This window comes from Hylobates moloch, unplaced genomic scaffold (genome assembly GCF_009828535.3).
Source record: "Hylobates moloch isolate HMO894 unplaced genomic scaffold, HMol_V3 SCAFFOLD_33, whole genome shotgun sequence".
Classification (NCBI taxonomy): Eukaryota; Metazoa; Chordata; class Mammalia; order Primates; family Hylobatidae; genus Hylobates; species Hylobates moloch.
In genome coordinates this window covers 825,906-841,422 of record NW_026652308.1, presented here as the reverse complement: position 1 = coordinate 841,422, position 15,517 = coordinate 825,906, and the positions used below count along the sequence as shown (strand labels likewise).

Sequence of the window (15,517 nt, the reverse complement as noted above, 5' to 3'; positions counted from 1 at the left end):
CACCCCAGGCCAGATCAGCCATTGAGACACTTAAACTAGAGCCTGTGGGCCACCGGATTTGCCAACAGACACACAAGAGCTCCTTGTGTTCCCATCCACATCCACTCGGCTCATCACAAAACCCACCCCAGGGAAGATGAGCTTGCTGATAAACCAACTAACTAAGCGTTACAAGAAATAACAGCAAATTTTGAGGCACTTTACAAGGAGAGTCACACCCAGGTACTCCTTGGACCCAAGAAGACTCAGGTAGCAAGGCAGGGAGCGGCTCAGGACAGCCGCCCAGAACAGTCACATCTATTTGGTTCTCGAAAATAATGGAAAACAAACTCGGTTTTCGCAAGTGGTATGCTGTGTACACTGAGTCCACATCAGGTGTTCTCGAATTCTCTGATAAATAAAAACCACAAGCAATTGTGGCACCACCGGGCTGGAGGGAAGCGCCGGTTCACACCTGTCAATATGAGCAGCCTGGGGGCCTTATGGGGCAGACCCTCTTCTTGAACTAGTGGTGTTGGAGTGAACACCTTCCAGGTCCCCAGGGCTCGCCCCTCACCCTGAAAAGATTAAATCATTTATTTGCATAAGAAAATATCTAAACCAAATACAGGAGGCACAGGCGGGCACAGGGAGCTATGGTTACAATGCAAGCAACATCTGGACCTGCAAACTCATGATGCTGCTACAAGAAGCGTATGCAAGGAAGGTGGGTGGCTGGGGAGGCAGCCCAGCATCATCCCCAGAGTCTTTACTACTGCTCTCCCCTCTGCTGAGTCACAATGCTCCTTGTTGGTGATGCTTGTAACATAACCCTCCTCTCCCCTCTTCAGAAACTGGCAACACCAAGGTGCCAATCTTTTTTGAGACGGAGTTTCGCTCTTGTTGCCCAGGGTGGAGTACAGTGGCGTGATCTCAGCTCACTGCAACCTTCACCTCCCAGGTTCAGGTGATTCTTCTGCCTCAGTTTCCCAAGTAGCTGGGATTACAGGCACCTGCCACTACACCAGGCTAATTTTTATATTTTTAGTAGAGACGGGGGTTTCGCCATGTTGGCCAGGCTGGTCTCAAACTCCTGACCTCAGGTATCCACCCACCTCCCAAAGTGCTGGATTACAGGTATGAGCCACCACGCCCAGCCACCGATCTCTTTAAATGGCTTCAGCTGCCAAATCTCACCAGCAAGTTTGGGTCACTGATGCACCCCCTACCCCTCTTCTACAGACCCTGATCTTCTGGGTAATTTCCCAATTCCCTTAAAATGATACCAACACCCAAGAATTTCACCAAAGGGGGCAGGCACGGGACACAAACTTATGACTGCATCAAGGGCCCTTTGAGGATAATGTGCCATGTCCGTATAAAGCATCCCCCATCCCCACAAGTCCGTATAAAGCATCCCCCCACCCCCCATCTTATTGTATGTAAGAATAACCAGACAATTCAGGCTTTTATGACAGGAGATGCAGGCAGTAGAGGGAGGGGCTTTGATGTTAGGACTTTAACTTACTGGCTTCCCGTAGGTGTTCCACGGCACAGCAGGGGAGACAGATTTTGTAGAAGAGGTCAAGGTGAGGATGGAGCCTCAACAGAATCTTCAAAACCAAAAGGCAAGTTGCAGTACCAGCTGACCCTCCGCCATACAGAGGCCACTGCGGACGCCGAAACACCCTCCTCCCCATCAGGCTGGCTTGTCCCCGGGCATCTGAACAAGCCAACCTGATAGGATGGGTGCTCAGTGGAGGACACTCTCTGAGAAGACTGAGATGACGGGGAAACCCACTCTCCAGGGCTGGCTTGCCGCGCAGTTGTTTGGAGAAAGAGCTACCCTGGAGAACCTTAGTCACTGCTACGGTTGCAGAGAAGACGGAGCACAGGAGTAGTTCCTCAAGGAGGAGGGACACAGACCACACCCCCAACTTATTGGTGACCTCCAAGGGAACCAGCTGGAACGGCAGCAAATGGGCTTTTCCCCGGCTTTTTCTCATCTCGCTGTGAACCCAGCCCAGATGCATCCCACGCTTACTCACAGAAAGAGTAAAGCAAGCCAGGTATGAGGCAGTTACAAGCTAGCAGTTTTCTATGTGATTGATTCTGGAAACAATTAGGGCTCAGTATTTCCTAGCCAAGGAGCAAGCTTCCAGGAAGTGAGCTAGTGAGCCTCCAATTGTACATGTAAATGTAAATTGTGTATGTAGATGTAAAAACAGCAATGCATGCCCCTCCACCCCCAAGCATTTTCCTTTTCCTTTTCCAAGCTTCTCTCTAAATCACCAGGATCCAAACACCTCCCGCCCAGCTCCCATCCCCGCCCTCCTCCTCAGCCTTGGGCCCACCCACCTCTGTCTTCACAAAAGGTGCCTCGCTGGCCTACACCACAGAAAACATCCAAGCCCAAGGTACTCATGGTTTGTGTGTAAAGGGTTTTTATTGGAGAGCCTGTAGCGCTGAAGTGCCACCAAGGATTTGGAAGGTCACTCTCAGCAGCCGCCACTTCTGCCAGGACCAGTGGCAAGCACCTGGCAGATGGAGCCCGGTTGTTTCCGCGTAAGGCAGAGGAATCCAGCTTTTTCCATGAGATTGAGCTGCAGTTGTCGAAAACCCCGTGTGAGCCAGCAGTTCCAGTTCAAAGGTTGAGGGGGCGAACAGCTGTGAGGTGGCCGGGCTCCTGTGAGTCACCACTTAGGCCTGAGTACACCGTGGAGAGGAGAGATAAAGCAGCCACGGCTGTTCTGTTGCCAGTCCCACCCCTCTGGCAAACAGATGGGGGAAAACAGAGAAGGAAAGTCAACAAAGAAGGTGAAATGCAGGGAGTAGAGACTACACGCAGTGCCCCTGTGGCTGGCAATGCCATGCGTGGTGGGCCGGCTGCGCCATCCTCACCCAGGGCTTCCCACGGGCTCTGCTCTTTCCTGCAGAGGCCAGACTGCCTTCCTGGCAGGTGGAGGCTGCTGAGCTCCTATGCCCCTTCCCACATATCCCCACTCTTCTCAGAAAACTGAAGAACCTGAAGAGGGAGGTGAATTGGGAAAGGCTGGAGTTTTCATCCAAAAAAAAAAAGGGCAGGACAATAAACAGGCAAATACACAAACCCCGGAGCAATGCCAGGAAAAAAAGGGGGAAATAAAAAATAAAAAACACCTTTCTAGAGAGAGCAAAAGCCCAGGGTCCCGAAGGCACTGCTAATAGACTAATAGAAGCATCTTTGTTGCAGCCAGTCACCTCTAGCCTGGGAACACCACTAATTGGGAGGCCTCAATCAACCTGAGAAGTCAGCCCAAGGCCCTGTCTCCAGAAGCCAGCAGCAGATCTCTGGGTCATGTCACAGGCGAGTCCTCACTTCACCAGCTCAGAGGTGAGCCACTCTCACCTGAACCTCTGCCTTCCGGCAGGGACCTCCTGAGTCCTGTGGGGTCTCCTGGGTCCAGGCGGGTTTCTAGTCCAGCCCAGTCTAGACTGACTTCAAATATAGTCCCCTGACAGTGTGCTTTTTTCCAGCCAGCCAAATCACCGTTCATTTTTAAAATGGTTTTTAAAAATTACATTTCTAAGGCAAACAACGTAGAACTGTGACAGAGCAGAGGAACAACAAAAAAGCAAAGAATGTTGCTAATCACAGGCTGCCTAGCACTTTCCTTTCCCTTCAGAGAAGGAGAAACTGTTTTATAGGTATCACACACGTGCCCACGCATGCATGTGCACGCACGCACGCGCACACACACACACACATACACACACAGTTTTTCCCTGATACTGGAAATTCTTTGTGAACTAGCCATGCTGATTTCTGCTGAACTTTTTTTTAAAAAAAAAAAAAAAAAAAAGAAAGAAAAGGAGCCACAGACGTGTCCAGGTCTGGAAGGGGCTGACCAGCTCTAAGCACATCCACCTTGAACTCTGACACAGGTAACGCCAAAATGAGGCCAGGACCTGACCAAGCCAAAAAAGCAGCAAAGGATCAGACAGGGTCCAATGTGTAGATCCAGTAGAGAAGAATGTCGGAAATTCTAAATACACAGTTGGACATCCTTCAGGCTTGTTTTAGATTCTTGATCCTCCTGATCTCTTTTACTATTGTCAACAATTGTCTTAAAAAAACTTTTTTAAAATCAACATATTTCTACCCTTTGCTCCTTAGCCAGGCACAAAGCCTCTTACGTGGGGAGTAGAAGTGGGGGGCACTTTAAAGGGGCACCCAAAGGGTGGCAGAAGCAACTCCATCGTGGTGACGTGGAAACGAGCTTGCCAGTGACAGTCTGAGCAGACGCCTGACACCCACGATGGAGCTGGGGTTTTATACATAACGTTTGTTTTGGTTTCAACATCTCCGACGCAAGAGGGCTTCCAGGTCCTTCACACCCCAGGTTGCAGCTGACCAACTTTCCACAGGATGCCAACAGGCTGGGAAACAGGTTTTACCTAAAAGAAAGGGAAGGACAAGAGTAAGCCCCTTCCGGCAGAGCCTCGCACCCATTCTGAGCCCTCCTGAACAACTCTATCCCTCACCCTCTCAGCCATTGAAAAGGCCACAGTCCCCAGCCACAGGACCTTTGAGCGTGCTGTCTGGAAGGTGCAATCCACTCTTCCAGCAAACTGCCTGCCTCCCCTCAGTTCCTAACTAAGGATCCCTCCCCCCCAGCTCCCCAAACAGATTCCCTAGAACACAACCTCTTTCCCCTTATATCCCTCCTTGCCAGCACTTCCAGGGTGTTTACACTAGGGGTTGGAAAACTTCTATAACAGTCCAGAGAGGAAATATCCCACAATCACGGTGATAACTCCTCAACCCTGCTGTTGTGGTGGAACAGCAGCCACAGCAAGAAATGCTTGGCCATGGCTGTGTTCCAGTAAAATCTTATTTATGGACACTGAAATTTGAATTGCATATTACTTTCTCATGTCATAAAATAGTATTCTTCCTTTGGTTCTTTTTCAACATTAAAATGTGAAAATCATTCTTGGCTCCTGCGCTGTACAGAAACAGACAGCGGGGCTGATTTTGGCCCACGGGCCATAGTTTGCTGACTCCTGGTTTATGTATCTGATTAGTGTTGGTCTCTTGCTTAGACTGGGAGCTTGAGACAAAAGCCACAACTAAGCTTCCTTACCTTTAAACCCCAGGCCCACACCACAGTGTCAGAAAACATAAGAAGTACAAGAAATAAGTTTAGGCCAGGCACGGTAATCCCAGCACTTTGGGAGGCCGAGGCGGATGGATCACAAGGTCAGGAGATCGAGACCATCCTGGCTAACATGGTGAAACCCCATCTCTACTAAAAATACAAAAAATTAGCCAGGAGTGGTGGTGGGCACCTGTAGTCCCAGCTACTCAGCAGGCTGAGGCAGGAGAATGGTGTGAACCCGGGAGGCAGAGCTTGCAGTGAGCAGAGATCACGCTACTGCATTCCAGCCTGGGCAACAGAGCAAGACTCTGTCTCAAAAAAAAACGTAAGTTTAAAAACTAAATCTGTGGCCAGGCTTGGTGGCTCATGCCTGTAATCCTAGCACTTTGGGAGGCCATGGCGGGTGGATCACTTGAGATCAGGGGTTCGAGACCAATCTGGCCAACATGGTGAAACCCTGTCTCTACTAAAAATACAAAAATTAGCCAGGTGTGGTGCTGCATGCCTGTAATCCCAGCTACTTGGGAGGCTAAGGCATTAGACTCACTTGAACCTGGGAGGCAGAGGTTTCAGTGAGCTGAGATGGTGCCACTGCACTCCAGCCTGGGTGACAGAGCAAGACTCTGTCTCAAAAAAAAAAAAAAAAAATGAATCTGCTCAAGACATCATCTAAAGGGACTTAGAAAAGGAGGGAAAATTTGACCAGTTAAAGCTGCCACCATCACCTCTTGATGTTTGATTATGGGCATTACATAATCACATGAGCAAAAATAACAAGGATTTAATAGAATTTACAAAATAATGAACTTTCTGTCATAATATTATATAATATCAAATATATTACCATGTCAGGTAGCTATTTACTAGAAGATGTAAACAACCTATTTTTAGGAAATACATACTTAATCATTTGCAGGAAAGGACCATGGTATATATAACTTACCCTCTAATGGTTTAGTAAAAACCATTTGTGTGCACACACACATACATACATACATGGATGAATCAGAAAGCAGACAGGCAAAAAATGTTAACAGGAAAATATGAGTTAAAAGTATAGGGTGTTCCCTACACTATTTTTATTTTTGCATGAAGTTTAATTTTTTTTTCCAAATAAAAAGTTGTTTAAAGAGAAAACATAAGCCAGGCACAGTGGGTCGCACCTGTAATCCCAGCACTTTGGGAGGTCAAGGCAGGAGAATCTCTTGAACCCAGTAGTTAGAGACCAGCCTGGGCAACATAATGAGAGCTTGTCTCTACAAAAACTACACAAATTAGCTGGACATGGTGGCGTGTGCCTGTAGTCCTAGCTACCCAAGAGGCTGAGTGGGATGATCACTTGAGCCCGGGAAGTCGAGGCTACAGTGAGCCAATATCTTGCCACTGCACTCCAGCCTGGGTGACAGGGCAAGATCGTCTCAAAAAAAAAAAAAAAAAAATTTTTGAGTATCTTCATATTAGCCACTGAAGTCCCCTACTCAACAGACTAGAGAAAGAGAAAAATAAATCTCCAGCAAGCCATGTCCAAGTTGTGCAGGAGGCTGGCTTTCTTACAGTGACCCCGGCCCCTTCTGTGGGTTGGGGAGTCAGGGGAGCTAACCTCACAAACCAACATCTCGGAGCCCAAGCACTCACACCCCCCACTGCAAAGAGGAAGGGACTAAGGACCCCCAATGTTAAGGCTCCTACCAGGTCTGACTCCACCATCAGGCCTTCCGCTGCATCTTGCTGCAAGGTCAATGTTGAGGATGAGGGGTGGGGGCACAGGAACTGGGGAGGAGCAGTGAAGATTTCAAAGACCAAGAATCAGAGGTGAGGGCAGGGACCTGATCACCATAGCTGCGCCACAGCAGATCTGGCCACAGCAGGCCTGCGGGCTCTGGGGACAGCAGCCGGCAGAATCAACAGAGATGCAAACTCTGTACCACTGCCATGCTGAAAGTCACCTCCGTAAGTGTCTGGGCATCCCACGGGACTGCTCTGAATCTTACAGGGATCCCCTACCAGGCTGTCTGCCCTCGCCTCACCCCCAGGTTGCTGTCTACATCCGTGTGCTTAAGAAACGCCCACACATACACAAGGTAGGGAGCCACGCTGCTTATCGCAGAATCCTTCACGCGCCTCCACGGGGAGAAGTCCACCTGCACACAGCAGCACCTGCCCAGGTCAGGCCTGGCCACCGGCTCTCTGGGCCTCTCCAGGAGGTGGTAGAGCCATACCCCAAGTTTCAGCAGTGTAGTCAGCTGGGCCTTCAGGCTCTCTGAGGTGACGGGGACTCAGGAACAATACCAGGCTGTCTCCAGAGGAGGCTGGCTGTAAAGTCCTGGCTCTCTCAATGTCATCTAGCTGTTTCCCTGTGGCCATCTATTGGCCAGAAGCTTTGGGGTTCCCCCGAGTAGGGGCCTGGGGGGCAGAGGCTCAAAGCTGCCGCTCACTGAAGATCCCTATGCTGGCTCAAACGTCCCTGTGCCTGCACCTGCTGTTACTTCTCCCTGGAATGCCCTCACTGCTCCCTGCATGTTGAGCCACCTTGGGCTCACTTCCTGGTCCTCTCGAACTTGTAGGTTTCACCTCCTCTGGGAAGAACTTATTGCCCCTTCCTGGCTACCCACAGCACCCTGTTCCTTCCTCTGTGAGAGGGCTTGGCAGGTGGTCTTCGAAGTGGCCATGCTCGGCCAGGTGTGGTGGCTCACACGCGCCCAGCATTTCAGGAGGCCAAGACGGACAGATCACTTGAGGTCAGGAGTTCGAGACCAGCCTGGCCAATATGGGGAAACCTCATCTTTATTAAAAATACAAAAATTAGCTGGGCATGGTGGCAGGCGCCTGTAATCCCAGCTACTCAGGAGGCTGAGGCAGGAGAAATCGCTTGAGCCTGGGAGGCAGAGGTTGCAATGAGCCAAGATCGTGCCACTGCACTCCAGCCTGGGCAAGAAGAGCGAGACTCCGTCTCAAAAAAAAAAAAAAAAAGAAAAAGAAAAAAGTGGCCATGCTCCTGCTGTCTCCCACTCTCAACACAGGCCCCTTGAGGGCAGGGCCAGTCTTACCCAGCCTGTACTCATGGTGAAGGGAATTATCAGGCTCACCAACTAGACACGTGCTAGGTGACAAACAGAGATTCCAAGAAGCCTCTCTCGGCCCCCTTCTCATCCCCCAGAACGGCCAAACTGCTAGTGACATTCCTGCTTCATCATTAAGATAAGTCAGAAAGAGTCAGTGCTGACCACCACCCCCACCAAAATCTCTATAGGAAGTGAAGGCATATTTAGCTGCCACCGCCCAGGCTTGTTCAGATTTCCCACTGTACCGTAGGATGACACTGGGTTACAACCATCCCACAAAAGGAGAGTGACATGTCCCAACTTGCGTCGGGCCCATGTTTTACAAGAAGCTTGTCTGTCAGGCAAAATAGCCCTCAACACGGGAGCACCTGTTGCAGCACCTGTCAGTGGCATCCGGCACCCTGGCAGCTGACCTCTCAGTGCAGCCGGCAAGGACACCCTGGGAAGAGGACGCAGCGGCCCTGCGAGTGAATGACGGAGAAGCCAGAGGGAGGAGGCCTGGCCTGTCTGTGAGTACATCTGAGACAGAGAGACATGGGGACACCACCACCATGCATCAGGGAAGCCCCTGGCAGTTCTACTGCTTCCATCCGGGGACACACAAGAGAAGAACATCTGAAAAACGTGGCTTGCTTTTGCAAAAGCATTGACACTTAGGATGATTTGTGTTGTTCGTCTTTCCTTCCTTCCTTCCCTCCTTTCTTTTTCTTTCTTTCTCTTTCCTTTTTGTTTGTTTGATCAGATTCCTGTTCACAAAGGCTCCATCCTCATAGACATAAGACACCAGAATTTTTAAGGTGCCCTGGCTTTGAGCGAGACACCTTAAATGAAAATTGCCCACAGGCTGCCCATATTGCTTTCCAAAGAAACAAAAATTCTCCATGAGATGCCCATTTTTAACACATATGCTCTGCATTCTGCAAGGAAGGTGACGGGCAGAGGTTTATTCATACTGGTCTGGGGATTGCTTCCGATGCTGTTTCAGATACAGTTACCCTGCAGGTCACCGGCTCCTCTCTGGTTCCTTCCAGGCCTTGGAAGCTCATGATGCCCATTGTTTGCATACCCACCGCCCAGGCAGCTGTCCATCTGCCGACGCTCCTAACAGTTCACCTTCAGAAGACCACGAGGAAACATGGGGTGCCCGGCCATTCAGAGGACCTCAGTAAGTAGAAGGAGCTGCAAGAAGTCACTGCCTTGAGTGTGCTTAGCAACTGCCATGAGGGCATCCACGGGGACTCAGAGCTCCCGGGTAGCAAGCCAGGTCTGTTTTCCCATACTCCCTGCCTACCCTGCAGAGGCCTCATGCTGCAAACTGCACAAAAATGCCCTTTGTTTCCAAGACAAGACACCAGCCAAAGCCCGCAGCATTACAGTGGAAATCTCGTGGGTTTCTAATTATACTCCCAAAGGAAGCCCTACTCACAAGAGGGTGGGAAGCAGGGATTTCTAGAATGCACATCCACATCCCCACAGGGCCACATCTTTTCCACACAGAAGAAGCAGGGACAGGGACCTCCCTCTTGGCGGGGAGGCAGGGCTGGCAGAGCAGCGCGTTCTCCCAGCAGTGTGCCTTTGGGCTGCGCCTGTCACAGCTGCTGGGCCGCCTGCCACACACACGGGAGGAAGAGCCCACATCTGTCTCTTCCTGGGGGATGCCTAGAGGGTGTAACAAAGTCTTCTGTAATGAACTGGGAATGCAAAGAGGCCCAGAGCATCCACACAACTGCACACTAGGCAACAAAGCTCAAAACACATGCAGCCAGAACCCAAATGCCTCTTGAAAGAACCATTTCAAAACCCCAGGGCACTCTCGTACTCCGGTTAGCTATCATTTCTCCTTTCTAATTAGCCTTTTTAAGTACAGAGTTAGAGATTCATTTCTATAGAACTCCCTCCCTCCCTCCCCAAACTCTGGCCCTACATACTCGCGGTCTTATCTCCTATCCTGCCTGTATTCTTCCTCCTTCATTTCCTACCTGGCTGAAAACTTCGAGAAAAAAAAGCCTGGCTGATAGGCACAGGCTCTAAGTCACAAGATGTTATCAGAGAGTTACCTGGGAAATAAGAAGAAGCAGGTTACTCTGCCTTACTGCCCTGGCGCCAAAAACATGATTTTCCTCTTTCCACTCAATCATAAAATAACCCAAAGCCATGATTCATCGGATTTAAATGTAGTCTGTTTCCTAGAGAGAACTGAAACATTTGGTTGAGTTATGTCTAAAGGGGAAAAACAAGTACTTGTGAACAGATGAGCAATGTGCAGACAAACAAGTTCACAAAAACACTAAACCACACAGGCACTGTCTGAAACTCTTTGTTCTTTCACACCTATTGACCTGAAAAATTGCTCAGGATTCATTGTTTAGGTAGAAAAACGTGCCAAAACAGCATGTATAACACAGTCTTATTTCTATAAAAAAGAAAGTTCCACATCTATGTATGTACTCACACACACTCTAGTGGTTACTGTTAAGTAGTGAGATGATAGGTAGTTGTATCTTTCCTATTTATTATCTGTATTTTCTACAGCTTAACATTACCTCTGTAATAAGAAAAGCCGGCGCTACTTAGTCTTTCTAAACAGTCATCTTTAGGCCTGAGGACTGCAGTGGGCTTGTGTCTAGTGACTCACCTCCAAGTTCACTCACATTCTGATTTTATTTCAACTACCAACAGCACAAACTTCTCAAGGAAGGGAAGCAGAAAAGGCAAAAGAAAAGCAAACGAAGAGATAAAATGTTTAAGGACTTGGGAGCAGGGACAGGGATTCTTCTTAGTCTCAGATGACGTATCTACACAGAAAACCCAAAGATTCCACATTTATCCTACAAGAATTAATAAAAGTTTAGGAAGGTTGCTGGATTTTAAAAAAAAAAAAAAAATCAGTATCTTTTAAAAATAACTGCAATAAACAAAAAGTTTAAAAATAATATTTTTTAAGAGACGTCGGAGACAAAGTCATGAATCATGAGATGGTGGCTTGCAGAGAAATCTGTTTTTGACACTGTCTCCAAAATGACAGCAGAGAGAACCTGGCAGCCCCAGAAACCCAGGCATAGAGATTGGTCAGTGGGACAAAGGGGTTCTTTATGGCTGATGGTCTGGAGCAGGAAACTAATACAGAGGGATTTGCAGGGTTCTGAGTTTCTGCCTAGAATAGGGGCAGAGGAGACGCTACTAAGGTGCTTCAGGGAGCTGACACTATTCCTGTATTAAAAACCACCAAGTGTTGGCCGGGCGCCATGGCTCACACCTGTAATCCCGGCACTTTGGGAGGCCGAGGCGGGTGGATCACGAGGTCAAGAGACCGAGACCATCCTGGCCAACACGGTGAAACCCCATCACCACTAAAAATACAAAAAATTAGCTGGGCATGGTGGCACATGCCTGTAGTCCCAGCTACTCAGGAGGCTGAGGCAGGAGAATTGCTTGAACCCGAGAGGCAGAGGGTGCAGTGAGCCAAGATAGTGCCACTGTACTCTGGCCTGGGTGACAGAGCAAGACTCCATCTCAAAAAAAAAAAAAAACCACGAAGTGTTGAAGGGCCCCACACTATTGCTGTGTCAGATAGAGATGGAATGCACATCATTAAAGTGGCCAATGAAAATGACCCAGAGCGTGCCTGGAGACCAGGCATCTCACTTACTTTTGCCCTTGCAACATGCCAGCCAGCAAGCCAACCTGGACTTTCAAAACACAAGCTTGGACTTATCTGTTAACTTTAACACCTACCAGGTGGTTTACCTTTAGTAGTTTACCTTTAGTAGTTTGTTTGTTTCACAGTCAGCAGCAATGCCAATATGGCAGTCACTGTCAGCCTAGAAAAGGAACTCGCTCCATTGCTTGAAGAACTGAGACAAGCTGTGGAAGTTTCTTAACCTGACACTGGTTTCAATGTGTGCCTTATCTTCATCATACACCAGACACAATGTCAATCCAGCAACCAGGCCACAATAATACCGACGTCTATGCCCTCAGGGAAAGGCCCCTTTTCCCACCTTCTAGGAAATAGTCTATAAAGAGAATTTCTGAGCAGATTGATTGTTATATTTCCTTGTTTAGGGTCTTCTCTTATTTAGGGGGATGTGGAGATACCACAAAAATGGTTCTGTCTATCATGGTTCCCATGGAGTTAGTTCAGTCACCAAAGATTGATGAGACGCTGTTCAGTGGCTCAGAATCAAAACAGTACATTGATCCACTCGAGCCATTAAATGCTCCCTATTGTACAATATTCCCAGCCCTGCAGGAGGAAGTGGACTCTTTTGACTGTGAATAGTAATGAGGACATGGTTTTCTTCACATTATATTTTACTTCTTTGTATTGAATGTGAGACAGATAAAATGGCTTAGCGATAAAATCAATACAATCACTAACTTTCCTATGTACACAGTCATTCCTTGGTATCCTCAGAGAATTGGTTCCAAGACCTCCCGCAAAGACCAAAATCCACCGATGCTCAAGTCTTTTATATAAAATGGTGTAGTATTTGCATGTATCCTATGCATGCAAATGCATTCTCTAGTATACTTTAAATCATCCCTAAATTATTCCTAATACCTAATACAATATAAACACGATGTAAATAGTTGTTATACTGTATTGTTTTTTGGATGTGTATTATTTTCATTGCTGTATTGTTTTTTTCCCAAAATTTTCTTTTTTTTTTTTTTTTTTTTTGAGATGGGGTCTTGCTCTGTTGCCCAGGCTGGAGTGCAGTGGCATGTTCACAGCTCACTGCAGCCTTGACCTCCCAGGCTCCAGTGATCCTCCCACCTCAGCCTCCAAAGTAGCTGGGACTACAGGCATGCACCACCATGCCTGGCTAATTTTTGCATTTTTTTTTTTTTTTGTAGAGGTGGGGTTTCCCCATGTGGTCCAGGCTGGTCTCAAAGCCCGGAGCTCAAGAGATCTGCACTCCTCGGCCTCTCAAAGTGCTGAGACGACAAGCATGAGCCACCATGCCCGAGCCCAAACATTTTCAATTGGTGGTTGGTTGAGCCTGCAGATGTGGAACCCTCAGGTACAGAGGGCTAACTGCATTATTTTGTGGTATGAATAAATATTACTAATTAATTTGATTCTTTTCAAAGGGTGCTGCCCTTTACCTAAAATGCAAACTACAGCTAATGGGATTTTTCTCCCATTCTGTTATCCGTAACCAATCCATTTTAATACTTTCAGGTTCTTTATAAGATTTAGGTGTGATTCACTAACAAACTGAGCTTCCAAAACCAATATGTACGTAAACGTGATAATACAGTCATTTTCTCCAGACATGAGTATAAATAGTACTTCAAAGTAAAAAATATACATATCAAAATGTAAAACACCTATGAGAATATATCTAACAAAAATGTATAAAACATTTATACATAAATTTTTTAAAGTACTGAAAAACATTTTTTTAAATACCTAATAAATGGAAAATCATTCCATATTCACGGATTGGAAAAGTCAATGTAAAAGTGCTGATTCTCCCTAAATTGATCTCGGGCAATGCAGTTCCAATCAAAATCCCAAACGTTGTCTTGTTGAGTCTGACAACTGATTTATGCAGAAGGGCCAAGGACCGCCAAGGCTGTGCTAAGGAACACAGGTGTGGAAGGCTTGCCTTCCCAGACATGCAGAAGCCATGGAATCCGGGGAGCCCACATAGGGACCAGCCTGCATTTCTGTTCCACTTTTACTACTAATTGGGACTTTGGCCAAGCAATGCCCCTTCTCTGGGTCTTTGAACCCTCGTCTCAAAACTATGCTCATCCTCAGCTCTTCCATTAAGAAGCTCACATATTCAAAGTACACCTCAAAATGATCTGAAAACCCGTACTACAATCCTAAAGTCACAAAGTCATTCTGACTTTCCTAGAGAAAGCCTTTGAGAAACACACCTGCCTTTGGAGCTCATCGGTAAACTCCATCTAAGCAGGAATGCCACCCACCCAGCCACCCACGTCCTCAGCTATTGACATAAGTGAGGCTGAAAGAGAAGTTTCTGTTTGGGTGCCTGGTGTGTGGCACACATGGCTGCTTGGGCCAGAACCCCCACAACCAGTGGACAACTAGCTTGTTGTCTGAAGCACAATCCTCCTCTTTCTTCTATAAAGGTGACTTTGTGTTCTCATTTGGGAAAAGTAATAAATAAGCAATTCTCTCCTGGGTTTCTGGGTGCAGTGTGTTCTAGGAAGGGATCTGATATGGTTTGGCTCTGTCTCCACCCAAATCTCATCTTGAACTGTAGCTCCCACAACTCCCACGTGTTGTGGGAGGGACCTGGTAGGTAACTGAATCACGGGGGTGGGCCTTCCCGTGCTGCTCTCATCCTGACAGTGAGTAAGTCTCACAAGATCTGATGGTTTTATAAGGGGGAGTTCCCCTTCATAAGCTCTCTTGCCTGCTGTCATCCATGTAAGATGTGACTTTGCTCCTCCTTGCCTTCCACTATGATTGTGAGGCCTCTGCAGCCATGTGGAAATGTGAGTCAATTAAACCTCTCTTTATAAATTCCCTAGTCCCAGGTATGTCTTTATTAGCAGCACAAAAATGGACTAATACAAGATCAGAGCAGGTCTCTCCATGTGCAGAACATCCCAGGACCCAACACTTAACTAAAAACAAGAACACATGGACACCATGCCTGACCTCGAGGTCCCACCAACCCACTGCCCCAAGCCCAGGAGGAAGCCTCTGTCTCCACCCTGTACCTGTATTTGATGTCGAATACTGTGGAGTCCTCATCTTCATCATCCTCTTCATTTAGTGGCGCCATTTCCACTCGCTCGGCTGGAGTGGTGATGATATCATACTTGCGTGTCTTCTTTAATCTCTTTCCCGACCTGCAGGAGAAGAAGCACATTCATGAGAACACAGCGGGGAGAGAAAGAGTCACTGGGCCCAAGCCCCAGAGGACCTGACAGCAATTTAGCAGCTGGTGTTTAGTTAGGTTTCCTTCCTCTGTCTGAGAGTGTGAGGATCTGATGGAAGGCAAATCATGCTGCTGCCTCCAGCCTGGCTGCTGAGACTGCTCCCAGGAGATTCGGTTAACACCCTGCTGCCCCACTTATGGTCATGGGACCTCAAGTGAGTGACTGACCTCGCTAAACCTTAAAGCAGAGGTCCCTGGGGCCTGAGCACTAAAAACTCAGTAAGCAAGATAAATAATACACAAATGTAATAAATATATATATATACACACACATATATATATATACATATATATACATATATACATATATATACATATATATACATATATACATATATATACATATATACATATATATACATATATATATACATATATATATACATATATATATATATATACACAT

At 47.4% G+C, this 15,517-nt stretch overlaps 1 protein-coding gene and 1 long non-coding RNA gene across 2 annotated transcripts in view; one reads left to right on the top strand and one right to left on the bottom strand.

Moving 5' to 3' along the window:
• Positions 1 to 620: 620 nt before the first annotated feature.
• On the top strand, positions 621 to 1,735 carry LOC131382502 (uncharacterized). Its single transcript, XR_009212027.1, has 3 exons — positions 621 to 706; positions 831 to 946; positions 1,521 to 1,735. It is a non-coding gene; the product is annotated as an uncharacterized LOC131382502 (long non-coding RNA).
• Positions 1,736 to 2,403: 668 nt separating this feature from the next.
• The window catches only part of LOC116463321 (membrane protein FAM174B), a 37,470-nt gene continuing 24,356 nt past the window's right edge, over positions 2,404 to 15,517 (bottom strand). Inside the window, exons 2-3 of the mRNA XM_032146370.2 lie at positions 14,891 to 15,022; positions 2,404 to 4,416 (exon numbers count right to left, since the gene is read on the bottom strand). Of these exons, the coding sequence (XP_032002261.1) occupies positions 4,413 to 4,416; positions 14,891 to 15,022 (136 nt within the window). The 3' untranslated portion in view covers positions 2,404 to 4,412. The remainder of the gene's footprint in view (positions 4,417 to 14,890; positions 15,023 to 15,517) is intronic.